Source organism: Diospyros lotus, chromosome 8 (assembly GCF_014633365.1).
Source record: "Diospyros lotus cultivar Yz01 chromosome 8, ASM1463336v1, whole genome shotgun sequence".
In the NCBI taxonomy this organism is placed as follows: Eukaryota; Viridiplantae; Streptophyta; class Magnoliopsida; order Ericales; family Ebenaceae; genus Diospyros; species Diospyros lotus.
In genome coordinates, this window is record NC_068345.1 from 620,471 (window position 1) to 634,360 (window position 13,890).

General features: G+C 38.0%; 2 protein-coding genes and 2 non-coding genes across 10 annotated transcripts; all 4 read left to right on the forward strand.

Annotated features, from left to right (window-relative positions):
• The first annotated feature begins 1,685 nt into the window (after positions 1-1,685).
• On the forward strand, positions 1,686-2,198 carry LOC127807611 (LOB domain-containing protein 18-like). Its single transcript, XM_052345613.1, has 2 exons — positions 1,686-1,919; positions 1,962-2,198. The coding sequence occupies exons 1-2, from the start codon at positions 1,686-1,688 to the stop codon at positions 2,196-2,198; spliced, it is 471 nt and encodes a 156-aa protein (XP_052201573.1).
• A 5,440-nt stretch (positions 2,199-7,638) lies between these two features.
• Positions 7,639-13,396, forward strand: LOC127807951 (protein ESSENTIAL FOR POTEXVIRUS ACCUMULATION 1-like). 7 transcript variants are annotated; one of them, XM_052346197.1, is made up of 3 exons: positions 7,640-11,418; positions 12,304-12,497; positions 12,805-13,396. In XM_052346197.1, exon 1 carries the CDS (start codon positions 10,468-10,470, stop codon positions 11,305-11,307), a length of 840 nt encoding a protein of 279 aa, XP_052202157.1. In that variant the 5' UTR covers positions 7,640-10,467; the 3' UTR covers positions 11,308-11,418; positions 12,304-12,497; positions 12,805-13,396. The 7 variants fall into 7 exon arrangements, with proteins under 7 accessions (XP_052202164.1, XP_052202157.1, XP_052202161.1 ...); XM_052346201.1 differs by lacking the exon at positions 12,805-13,396 and having other exon boundaries at positions 7,640-10,231; positions 10,358-11,418; positions 12,304-12,784; XM_052346198.1 differs by lacking the exon at positions 12,805-13,396 and adding an exon at positions 12,569-12,783.
• On the forward strand, positions 8,012-8,094 carry LOC127809068 (small nucleolar RNA R16). Its single transcript, XR_008025071.1, has one exon. It is a non-coding gene; the product is annotated as a small nucleolar RNA R16 (small nucleolar RNA).
• Positions 8,195-8,277, forward strand: LOC127809067 (small nucleolar RNA R16). Its single transcript, XR_008025070.1, has one exon. It is a non-coding gene; the product is annotated as a small nucleolar RNA R16 (small nucleolar RNA).
• Positions 13,397-13,890: the final 494 nt, after the last annotated feature.

Consider the following 13,890-nt stretch of genomic DNA (forward strand, 5'->3'; position numbering starts at 1 on the left):
TTGCTTGGCTTTCTCTTGGTTGTCAAACCCTATAATGAGTGAGTGGTCCTACCATTTCACCATCTGGTTGTGGAACCTTTAACCACAATCCTCACCACGCCTACCATGCTTACCACAGGTCTTCGTTCCCTGCCCATTTGCACAGTCACTTTGTTGTCCTTATGCACCCGGTGGGTCAACACCTAATCTCACAATTGGGCTGCTCCCACAAGGACACACTCGGTCCCAACATGAGTTCTCAACAACATAGCTCGGGTCCGTCACTGCTTACCTCACACCCACAACATGACTTCTAGCCTTTGGTCCCACATCCACCACTCAAGCTATCATGGTTACACCAACATCCTCGTAACGACTTTTTAACCAAGATTACCAACCTAGCCTCAATCATATTTGTTTAAGCTACAATCTCCATATTCTCAAACTTATTGGGCTACCTCGATATTCGTGCCTCACCTTGAAATAAGCGCATCATCTTGATTTGCGTGCTAACTTCAAAATTTGCACAAGTCACTTCATCTTAAGCCCCGAAACACCTTTGACTGAGCCTCAAAGCACTTCCTTAGTATGTGTGCCTTGACTTTGAAACGCATGCAAATTCTCGATTCTCGTGCATCACCTCAATTCTGGTGCACTATCTCGATTTTTGTGCACTATCTCAAAACACGTGCCCGAACCCTTTTTTTTTTTTTTTTTTCCAAAATCTCTGAAATATTAGTAAATCTCCATTTCCTATTTTCTAGGAATTTTTCCCATATATATATATTTAAGGATTTTCTGGTATATATATTATATATATATATTTATATATATTTTTACATATATATTATTATTATTATATATATATATATATTTTCCATTTCTCCTTCCTTCTCATTCTTCTCCCGAATTCCCTTCTTCTTCCTTCTTCCTTCTTCCTTCTTCTTTCCTCTTCTACAACGCACAATTAGGGCAACAGCCACCGTGCACAGCCTCTATCGGCCGTCTCCACCATAGCCATCGCAGCACCTGCGTAACCAGCAGCCGCAAGCCACCGCGTGACTTCCTCATGCCCTAGCCGCCGATCACCATCTTCTTCTTCCTCTTCCTTCTCTCTGCAACTCACAAATCGGCCAACAACAACCGACCGCGAGCCTCGCCACCTCCTCCGACGGCCGCCATCACCGGCTCGGCAACCACCCCAGTGTTGCATCGCCATCGGCCGCAAGCCATCGCTTGGCTTCCTCACGCCTAGTCACTGATCACCAGCTCCTCCCAGCCATTACTGCCGGCACAATCGGTCGACACCTTGGCCAGATTCGGTCACGCAGTCACCGCTGCTTACTCCATCGCACAGCCGTCGGCCCTTGCTCGGCTTCCCTCAGCCGCCATAACGACCCTCGTCGCCTCTGCAACTGCTGCCATATCGGGGTCGATTCGACCCAATCAGTCTGACCCGACCCGACTCGGCCCGACCCGACCCGATCTAACTCGGCCCGACCCGACCCGATCTGACTCGGCCTGACCCGACCCGATCGGACTTGATCTGCTTCAGGTTTGACCCATTAGATCTGACCCCTATCTAATTTGACTTATCAGATTAGATCTAACCCATATCTGATTTGATCCATTCAATTAGATCTAACACATATCTGATTTGCTTAGATCTAACCAAATCCATATCTATCATGCCAAGGCACAACACAATGAACCCCCGGTCTCGATGTGGTGCCTGTGTAGTCTTAAATAGAGGATGTCATCCACAGTGCATTTTTGCTCCTTATTTTCGTTGTGAGGGTGGTACTGCTCATTTTGCTACCGTTCGTGAAGTTTATACTATCAGAAATGTCGTCAACCTCTTGACTCCGCTTTCTGTAAATGACCGATTTTGGGCTTCTGATACACTTCTCTTTGAAGCTCAAGCCCGGCTTCAGGATCCTGTTTATGGGTGTGTATCTCACATTCTTGCTCTTTAGCAACAGGTTAGTGAGCTGCAAGCCTATCGAGCTTATTTGCAAGATTCACTATTCGCATATTATTCTTCGCATCCCCAACTTGTTCCTCCATTTGATCCAAATTTCAACTGGAGCTCTAGTCCTCCCACCATCCCAGAGGCTACTCTACCTCACCCTGGTGAAACGAGCAACAGCCAGATGCCGCTCTCGGATGACCTTGATGAGCTAGGTCCAGTCATCTTTGGCCACCGCCGATGTCCTTGAGCATTGGCACATTATCAATTTTTATGGTTTGCCCCCCCTTTTTTTTTTTGACTGTACGGCTTGATCTCTTGTATTATATTTGAACATATGGAATGAATGTTATGTTTTGAGTACTTTCACATTTCATTCCCTTATCCTTCCCTTGATAGCATATCAATTACAAACAAATTATATCAACCTCTTGCAATTTTTAATAATTAATCACATCGAGGTAAATGATATCGAATCTTAATTGTCATCTCATTCGAAGATTGGAAATTTACATCCTAAGTCAGGCTACACAAACTTCTGAACCGCCGCGCCATGCTAGTGGCACTACCATGACACTACAATCCCCACGAAAATTAGGTTTAGTCCAGACATAACCTATAGTTCACTCTAGGTCTTCGGCGTTTAATCGTCTCTACAACAGACTGGTTATTCCATATAGAGGGTCACGGTCCCTCAACATGAGCTAACCTAGTGGCCACCTCCCACCTGCATTCAGTGGTCCCTAGCATTAAACCCGTCACTGATAGGCATCACCTGTAGTATTATTCCATGCTAGAGCCATTCCTCATTCCGTGGGTTTCACTCTCTATGGACATCTTGAGACAATACATGGTCTCAATATTCGGCGAACCATTTCATCACCTCTTCACTGCTATAAAGGACTTAACCCCTCATTTTCAAACACAATCAAATTACCTTTTGAACGTTATCTTAGCTTAACTTCATTCAAACCACTAAACACACCCTTAACTCTACTTGTCATTCCTATGTGTACAAGGACTCCTCTCATCCCAACTTTTGCTCTTATAACCTACCAATAATCCCCCGTCCAGTGTCCTCGGTCCAGTACCCCCAGCCTGTGGCTAATACACGGTAACTGGTCCAGTACCCCCAGCCTTAGGCTAGTACACGGTCCCAACACACGGCCCGGGTTGCTCTGATACCAAAACTGTAGTGGCCCACTACCGGATAGTCCTGCAAGCATAGGATATCCGAAAGGAGGTCATCACAAGTGTGATATAGAACAATAACATACAACACCATAATATTATCCTTAGATAAACTCAGCGGAAGCTAACATAAAGGTTTACAACATCTTAGACCATAGTCTAAACAAAATGAAATACAAGGGCACTAACAAATTTTACAACATAAAATTTTCTCACACTTGCCCTCATCACAAATGCTAACATAGACCATCTAATTTGGAAGGTCTCTGTACACTTCTAACCCTGGGCTTTAGCCCCACTAGGCTCGCCCTCAACCATTGCTCTACTTGTACCTGGAATGACATGAGAGTAAACAAGGTGAGCTACAAGGCTCAGCAAGTGTATTTATAAAGCATGGAGATATAGAATCAAAGGCAGGGATAATCAAGATAGAATAAACAACTCTAGGAGAAGATATTAGTATAACGCGACTCATAAGTTCTCCGTTTACATTAATTTCCCATGCCGTGATTATTACATATATTATGTACTCGTTCCCATGCTCATGCATATGCACCAATAGTAGGGAATTTTTTCACTTAATTCTCAAGGCTCTCACGGCCAATATATATATATATATATATCCATTCATGAATATATATGCATCATGAAAATACATCAACAAATGATAACAATTTGAGCCACGCCTTCTGGGTTGATGGCCACCTCACCTGCGTCAAGCGCTCATAGGATATCCTTTCTCATCCACGGACTTAGCCGTCGCGCAAAATAATAGGTGCGCAAATCAGTATAATCATGCATCACATATGCATATCCCCATTTCATGTCAATCCTCAATGATTAAGAAAAATCTCAAATCATGCTTAACATGCACAATTACATAAATTAAAGTGTGCACTATCTTATGATCACAGGGTAAATTTTAATACATTTATTTACTCATACTTATAGAAATGCCCAAAACAATATTTACGGTATATTTTTACCCCAATAATAATCGCAAGGAATCAAAATTTATACATGCAAGAAACACTAAATCTTGCATGACACTAGACCCTAATGAATAAATGTCATTCCTTAAGAAATGTAGGGTGACACAAAACCCTATTTAGATTTTTGCAATGTTCAACAAGAAAACGAATTAATATTGCAAGATTTATCGAAATAAGGAAAATAAAACCCTTTTATCCAACAATGAGGGTTATCAAGAATAATTAAAAAAAAAACAATGGAAGAACTATACAAAAATCATAATTTTAAACGTAGGAAGGATAGACTACATAGGAAGAGTTGAATAACAACACATTTCAGAAATTTCCAGATTTCAAGCATATTTTCAAAAATCCAATCTGGGCTCAATATTTGGTCAATTACCACAAACGATATACCAAATCAAAGCCTAATGAGTCTAGTTTCTGGAACATCAACTGGATTTGAAATCGGAAATAACCACAAGGAGATATTCCACAAAAACCGAAACAAGGCAGAATTTGTAACAGTAATTTACAGAATTCTACATAGAATTCAACAAGGTTGTTATGGGTACAAATCATAACCAAAAATTTCAAATCTTATACCGAATCGAAGCCCATGAAGTCTATTTTATAGAAAAAATAAATAGATCACAATTTGGATATAACCACAGAGCATTATACCCCCAAAACCGAAGCAAGAACAGATTATTCAAAAATAGAGCAGAAAATTTCCAGATTCTAGGCAAGAATTTACAAGGATACTGTAGGCTCAAAACACAGCCAAAAATTCTAAAAAATTTACCAAATGAAGATTATCAAGTCTAGTTTATACAGAAACAAACAGATCTTGAATTGGATATAACCACAGAGAGTTATACCCTAAAGAGTACAACAAGGTCAGTTTACTCGAAAGCAGTAAAATTTCCAGATCTTAGCAGGGATTTACAAGGCTATAACATGATCAAATCTTAGTCAAAAAATTCGATTCTTGTGTCTAAAATGAAGCTTAAGATGTCTAGTTTACAACCCAACAAACAGATCTCAATTTGGATATAAACACAAGGAGTTATAGACCAAAGAACATAACATGGTCAGTGAATCCGAGAATAAGAATTTAAGAGCAACAACTTAAAAATGAAGGAAACAAGCCTTCTAAGATGGAAACAAGGTTGAAGAACTTGCATTAAAAGATAATAAAGAGAAGAAGAACTTACACAATCATAAGGAGAAGAAGAAGAAGAAGATCTTGAATTTGAAACAAGAAGGAAGGGAACTTGCCTTAGATGGTTGCAAATCCAAAGAGATGAAGACACCCATTGAAATTGAAAATTCCATAGTTTCCACTTAAAGATTCAATGAAGAAGAACAATGGAGGAAGAAGAGACAATCGGGAGAGGGAGAAGAAGAAGGGAACAAGAAAGTAAGAAGAAGAAAATGAGGGAAAAAATGTGGGAGACTTGTCTCCCAACTCCTTTCAATCCGTCTCCCTTTTAATTTTCTCTAATTTGCCCTTCATACTAACACACACAATTCACATATCTCTTACCCATTTTGGTCATTTTACCATTTTCTTAATCTTTTTTCTTTTTAATTAAGATACCATTCTCTATGCCCATGGCCCAAGCCCAAGTCAAAATATATGGCCCAATCCAATTAAGGCCCAATGGACTTTTCTTGAGATTTGGGTTCAACCCAATTCATTTACACTTAAGATTTAATTATTTATCAATGGTCTAATTCAAATAAGGCCCAAACCCATTTAGCCCACAACTTTGAGACTTTTTCACACCAAATATTATTTTCATTAATTTACCCCCATTACCAACTCATATAATATTTTTAACAATTAATTAATAAATGCAACAACTCTAATGTGCAAACTAAAATACCCATAACACCTAGACCCACTAACGGGTCGTTACAAAGAGAGATGCAGAGAGCAAGGGCGAGGGCGCGCAGACTAACGAGAGGCAGAGAGCGAGAGATAGCGAGGTCGAGAGAAGAAGGAGAAGAGAATGAGAGAAAGGTTTGCAAGCAAGGCAATTGGGCTAAGATGGGCTAGGCTTAGGTGGGCAGGGTTGTATATAATGTATATTAGATATACATATTATACATATTATATTATATATAATATATATTCGGTTTGGTTCGGTTACCCATCATTCGGTTCGGGATTTGGTTTGATTTTAATAAAAATCATAATCAAATCATACCCATTGAAATAGTGTTCGGTTTTTTCCCAAACCAAACCATTACCCAGTCAAACGATTTTTAACTGCGTTGACTGGTTCAGTTTTGGTTCGGTTCCCCACGGTTTCAGTTACAATTGCCATCCCTATATATTATGTTTGGGTTGAGACTGGCATGGGCTGAAACCGGTGCCAACTCCCCCTAAATACGTCACTGGTGGGAATGGTATTTAACAAATCTGTCCCATGTCCTAATTTGCCCGCTCTCTTTATATATAAATATATTATCTATTTTACTAAGCGTAGAAAATATATAAAAAAATTATTATATATTATGTATGAATATATAGATTTGGAATGCGAGAACCCCCTTCTAACTTTGTCAAATTTTATGGAGGAAGAGGTTTGAGTTGCTTGACCATGTTAAGATATAAAATGAGATATTAGAGTTCAAGACCAAGGATGAAGTAACCCTGATCGCCCTCACCCATTGCCACTCTTAGTTTTATGTGTTTAGTTTTTAAACAAGTATATTGTTCGATAAGATTGTCAATTTTTAGAGTCATATACTCTTAGGTTGTGTTTGATTACATTACCTAGAATTTAATTCTAGGTAATATTAGTTAGAAAATAAAAACCATCTCATCCCCTTGGAAAATGAATTCCATGGAAAAAAGCTTTAAATGCTTGTACCTTACATATTTTTCCATAGAAAAATTATGAGTGTTTGATTGTTTTCCATAGAAAATATGTAATGATTACATATTTTTCATGAAAAATATATGCAATCAAACACACTCTTATATTATTTTCACTCGTCGATCTAAGTGTTAGCAATAGTTGTATTAAGTTAGTTTGTTTAACATCTCAAGTGAGGGGCATATAAGTGGGGTTGTCGAATATCAATGTGAGTGGAACATTAAGGGAATGAAAAATAAAAATGAAAATCAGTGTTTTGCGTGCTTACAAATTTTTAAATCTTTAAAAATAAAAATAGATAATGGATCAGAATTTTTTATTTTCTTTTACAAAATTTTGAAAAAAAAAAATAAAAAATCAATCAAAACAATGAATTAAATTTATGAATCACATAAAACATATAACAAAATTTGAAAGGAACGAAATAAAAATGATTTTCTTTTTCTAAGAGAATAAAATGGATTTAATTTACCATTATTTGAAGCAATTCTAACGAGAAACAATGTTGCAGCCCAGAGGCTGGGCTCCCGATTTGAGGCCGTTGGCCCAAAATGAATCAAGCAGCTTACAGTCACAGCCCAGTCCGGAGGGCGGCCGCAAAACCCTAATTGCTTCCCGGAACCCTTATTTAACCGCTGTTGATAGCCGTCGCCATTCTCACTTTCCCATCTCTGAATAGGTCTTCTCCCTGCGATGGTTCGATTCTTCTCTTTTGCTGGTTGCTCTGTGTCAAAGCTCGTGTGATTGATTATGGCAATTAAGTTTTCTCAGGTCAACAAAGTAAGGTTTTGTGTATGAGTCTCCTCGTGTTTTCGTTCATGCATCTGTTTACCCTCTCCTCGTCCTGCAAATTTACGTTGCGAGGAGATATAACGGATGCAGAAATCGGTATGGTTGGCTTACCAGCCCATAGCATTTATCTATTTAATTGCCTTGGGGTCAAATGGACCCACCGACACTCACTCTTCATTTTCTCTGATTTCTTCCCTTCTTTGTTTGATTCTTGAGAAATCGGCAAATGATGCAATATCATCTTATCCTACGCACTGAAATATTGTGTTGATTACAACTCCGCTTATTGTCTGAAGCCATTACCGATCATTTTCACACGGTACTCCATGATCTTCTTAGTTTTTAGTTTTTTTTATAGGATTTTCCCTGATTCTTTCGCTCTTTGTTTTGGTTCCTCAGATATTGGCAAATGATGCAATATCATCTTATCCTACGCACTGAAATATTGTGTTGATTAAAACTCCGCTTATTGTCTGATGCCATTACCGACCATTTTTACACGCTAACTTCTACGTTTTTCGTTTTCCTCTTAGTTTTTTGCTTTCAGAATTTGCTGTTTGCTGATTTCTTGGTTTTTCGATCTGCTGAATGTTTTTATATTACGATATTTGGGGTAGGTAGTATGTGGGTTTTGCTGGTATTTCTTTCATTTTCTTGTTCATCTTGATTGCCAATTTTGGATCAAAAACATGATCTGCATCTTACTTTTATGTGATCCACATCTTGGTATCTTAAAAAGTAATCCGACTCATTTGGTGGGATTTTCCATTCGGAATGCATACTGATAAGCTAGTATTATTGAAGTTTGTGGTTTTTACAATTCGATTGCATCGTTCAATGATGAGAAAAAGCAGACGGGCGGTCAGAACCTGATGCCGTGTTGATTGTCTGCCGATTTTCCATGCTTGGAATGCTTCTGAGATTATGCATCACAAAGTAGTTATTAAAAGCAGATTTTCTCTGATTTTTCTTTCTTACATTGAATTAATTATTTTTACGGGCAAGCAAGTATCTTTAGTTTTGCTTGGCAATTGGTTGTATGTTTATCATATCCTTGTATTGCCCGACGATACCTTCTTGCCATGATGAAGTAGCTAAATTATGTCTGGACATATGAGATGTCTATGATTTGTTATGGCATCTTCTGAGCACAATGGGATTGGAAACCAAGCTGAAACCCAGGTCCTGAATTATCTTTCTGCAAAACGTTGACCTTGCTTTAAGCCTGAGAAGGTCAGTTGTCTCGATTTGTCACTATTTAGGTTAAAGGGCCAGAGTTGGTGCTTTCCTCCGGTTCTATTGTATTTCAATTCAGTTTTATTTTTTAATTTTGAGTATTTCAGTTATTTTGATTTAATTTAATTTTATATTAAAAATATACAAAAAGAACTGAAACAATAAACCCTAAACGTTAAACAAACAATCGAAATGTCAAGGGTGACTTTTTTTTATTAAATTTTTAGGTTTTTTTTTTTGTTATTCAGTCAGGTTTGATTTTTTTGAGTTTTTTGGTTTTAGTATTTGTTCGGTTGTACTAATTTGATTTTTGAAACAAGTTTGGTTTATTAAAAAATTTGGTCGATTCAGTATTTTTTTTTTATTAATATTTGTTAACATGTCTTTATAACAAATATGTAGTAGTGTATGATTCGATTGAAACATAATGGTTTCGGAAGCGAAGACTTTGTTCTTTGGAGATGGGCGACTGGTTTAGCTTTTGCAATCAAGAAGAGTTCTTCGTAACAGTGTTGGCTGGCGTTGTAAAACGGGTCGGGCGACTAACTCGCTCAATTTCCCATATTTTTAAAGGGGCTAATTTTTTCTTTTGTTAAAATTGCGAAGTTGGTCGTAAAGGATAAGAAGCATCCCACGACAGCCTGACGCACGCTCACGTAGGCCCATTTGCGCAGTCTCTGCAGTTAGTTGCTTTTCCCGACGCCTTTTATGTTTTTATGTGTTTTTTTTTTTTTTTTTTTGTGATCAGTCAAATTTTTTTATATTTTAATTACGCTTGTGTATTTTGATATTTTGTTTTGGGTAGTGGTTTGAATTTTTTATTGTTCAAATTACGTTTTATATTTATATTTTTAAATTAATTTATTTTTTGTATTTTTATGTATAAAAAAATATTAAATTCATAAAAATATAAAGATTAAATTTACATAAAAATGTCTAATTAAAACAATGAATTATCATTAAAAAGATTAAACTTTTAAGAATTAAATTAAAAACGAATTTTGCATCACAATATTCAAAAAACAAACGCAATGGAAAGCTCTTAAATAAAAAATTGTTCACAAAATCTTAATATAAGGAGGAGAAGAAAAAAAATGTATTAAAAAACACAATTAAGATAGGTGATATCCAATGGTAGCTAGTCGACGGGTGGTTGGCTATAAAAAGGTCTTCCAAAGGCACAATCTTCTCACCAGGTGAAGGTAGTTTCTAAAACACCCTTCTCCCAACAATCAAAGACATCTGAATCTGACATTCATAATGTTTCTGATGTCAAGAATGAGACACATATTGCTTCAGGATAAATATTTCCCAGAATGTCTCCACAGGAAACTAGAGAACTCAAATCTGAAGTCCCTAAGGTTGACACAGTGGATGCTGAACAAGCAAAGAGCTCATTGCCTGCAGGTGCACTCAGGGATGGTACTGGTGATATTCTATGGATGCAAAGGGTGTATCCAGACTGGTTGGCCCTTCTCAGCTTAATGCTCAAGAACAAACTGGACAACGGGCTTGGAAGCCTGCCCCCGGTTTCAAGCCAAAGTCACTACTGGAAATTCAACAAGAAGAGCAGAGAAAAGCACAAACAGAAAAGGGGCATTCTGAGATCCCAGCATCCTTTACCTCCACTAGCGTCTCTACTCCTTGGGCTGGGGTTGTTGCCAATTCTGATCTTAAAACAGATTCAGGTGAATTAAATCTTGCAGAACCAGAAAATCGCATAAATCAAAAGAGCAAGAAGAGCCAATTACATGACCTTTTGGCAGAAGTTTCAGCGAAGTCTAATGAAAGAGATGTTGAGGTTCTGGACAGTAACCCCCTACCGATCACAACCTCTCAACTGGATTCAATTGACGATGACAACTTTATTGAGCTTAAAGACACTAAAAAGAATCGAAAAAAGTCTGCAAAATCCAAGGGTGTTGGAACTAAGGCCTCAGTGCCTCCTGCTTCAGTTGTTGGATCAAGTCCTAATGAGAAAGGCAACGTTACGCGCCAAATACAGCAGGAGAAGGAACTCTTACCTGCAATACCTTCCGGTCCATCCTTAGGAGATTTTGTTCTTTGGAAAGGGGAATCCACAAACCCTTCCCCAGCTCCAGCATGGTCCTCAGACTCTGGGAAACTTCCAAAGCCGACATCATTGAGGGACATCCTAAAGGAACAGGAAATCTGCCCACCACCAAAACCCAATTCCAACACCTCAGAATTCCCAGCCAAATCAGCCCACTCGAGGAAATGGTCCTTCTTGGTCGCTATCTGCAACATCCCCAGCTAAGGCTGCATCTCCTATACAGATTGTTTCCAATGCTTCTGCTCAATCAAGACCCAAAGGAGATGATGAGCTATTCTGGGGTCCTTTAGATCCACCAAAACAAGAAGTGAAACAGTATGACATTTTCCCTTTTTTTTATGTACTGTGTTTCACCCATCTGGTTATGCTTATTTCTATGCTTTGCTTCAGCATTGTTTGTTACTTTTTCTCATACTAAGATTGTTACTTTTAGGATTAATTAGATCAACTATTGTGCTGAATAAGTTGTCTGACCTTCTTTTGATTGTTGATAAAATTTGTTTCTTTTAGGATAAAGAATAACATTGATAAAATTCGTTGAGACTGTTCGGGCATGCATGACACGATCAATATATTCGAGTTACGGAAAGTGATACTATCCAAGAGTAATGCTCTTGGTTTGAGATTATGAAAAATGCATGATTCATTGTGGTTTATCCAGAATTATAGCCCCTGATAGTGTGGAATGAAGGAAGAGGATCCATGAAGCTGTAAGTATTGTGAAAAACACAAACTGGAGATGGTGATTGTTCATTAGATTCCTGTCTCTTCCAAAGAAAAGGAAAAATACTCATGACAATCAGAGAATTAGGAAACCAACTTGAATTATTTATGGGGAATAAAGCCTAAGCTCCTTGATGGGGTGTACAGTGAGATTAAGTCTTGTGCTTGCTGTTGTTGCTGTACCTTGAGCTTCGTTTGTCTTTTTCTTCGATTTTCTTCTTTGAAAGTTATTGCGGCATGTGCTCTTGTATGTTTCTCCTTGGTCATGTCCATGCATTCTTGTTCACAGCTTATATCACAACTAAAATACCCAAGTAGTGTGATCTTGTTTAATGCATTGTTTTTTAATTAAGTCGTTCTAGCATGTCTCAGACTTGTTTTTTTTGGTACAAGAGTAAGAATTTTGTTTCACGAACAAATTGTTGTGTGATTAAGAATTTGAAAAGTAAAAATTAAGCGCATCTATTCTGCAAGCAGGTCAGATTTTCCTCTTTTTGCCAGCCAGGGCAGTTGGGGAATCAAAAACACTCCGAGCAAAGAGACTTCTGGAGGGATGTTTAGCAGGCAAAAATCTATGGGTAGTAGACCTGGTGAACGATCCCTATCATTGTCTCCTGCCACTTCCCATTTGTCCCTGAAAGGGAAGAAGGATGCTGCGAATAAATATTCAGGTAAGCCATTATGATTGGCATGTGATTTAATTTTATGTGATAACTGACTTTTTCTTCCCCTATCGTTGCAGAGGCCATGGTGAATCTGTTGCTATTCCTGTCCACGTTATTCTTCTGCACTCTTATCCATTGCACCACCCCCTGCCTCTACCCTCCAAACAAAAAAAAGGAGGGGAGAACTTAAAAAAAAGAAAAAAAAAAAAAATGCTGAAGATTTTGTTGGGAATTCAGGATTTGGTTTTAGTAGTTACAAACTGAGAAGATATTAGTCTCTGGTCTTCTGACTTTTGTTTTTCATCTTTGATAGATACAAGTTTCCTGGAATTCTGTTTAAAGCAATCCAGGTCTGAGGCTGAGATACTTCTGATAGAAAACCTTGATGCATATGATCCTGACCATGAATTCATTGACAAGTTCATCAACTACAATGGATGCTGATGGATCCAAGGGTGGAAGGGGAGGGAAGAAGAAGGGCAAAAAAGGAAAAAAGGTGAACCCATCAGTTCTGGGATTTAATGTCGTCAGCAATAGGATCATGATGGGAGAAATTCAGACCGTGGAAGCTTAGGAAGGTTTGCAGTTGTCCTGTATATACATTTGTCTTTTGAAACCTCTGTAAATGGTTTTTATGTAGGAATTTTTGTTTTCCTCCAAGCAGCAGCAGCATCATCATCACTAATTTATCTGCTCGAGCAATTTTGTTATATATTGTCGAATACTAGAGAGCCCCCCATTTCTTGTTTTTGTTAGAACTTACATAGCTTTCCATCTTGAGAGATCCTTCCCTTCTACCCTTCACTTACTAGTAGAACACCCTGGGTTTCAGTGTTGAACTTGATAGAACTTGTCATAGTGACTGGATTGAAATTTCCAAAAATTTGGACCTCTGATTTTGTGCTTGTTCATAGCTTCACTGTATAAATTCATATTCAGCCTGAAATGCAGCGGAAGACTGACTACCGAAATCCCGTGCTCTGGAAGTTTGTCAATCCAATTCCTGTTATTTTGCCAATGGACGTGGCAGGTACTTGAGCAACATGTTGTGAAAGTTTGGTTAATTTCTGGGTCGCAAGCATTTGTACCAGCTTATATAATGAGCTGATACAAATACTAATTGCATATAATGTAATGCCCTTTTGTCTTGTGGATACAACACCTAAAAGCTTGGGGCATCTGATAACTTGTTACCCTTGATTTTGGCATCGGGTGATTCAAACCCTTTAAATCATCAGTGTGAAACAAAAATGTTCTTGTAAAGTATATGTACATATTAAATATTCTTCGGAGAAAATATGGAACAGTCAAGAATGTTGTTTATACATTTCGTCCAAGAATTTTTCAACTAGTCGTTAAAAAAGTATTTTAGCTTGACAAAAAAGGAAAGTGTTATATA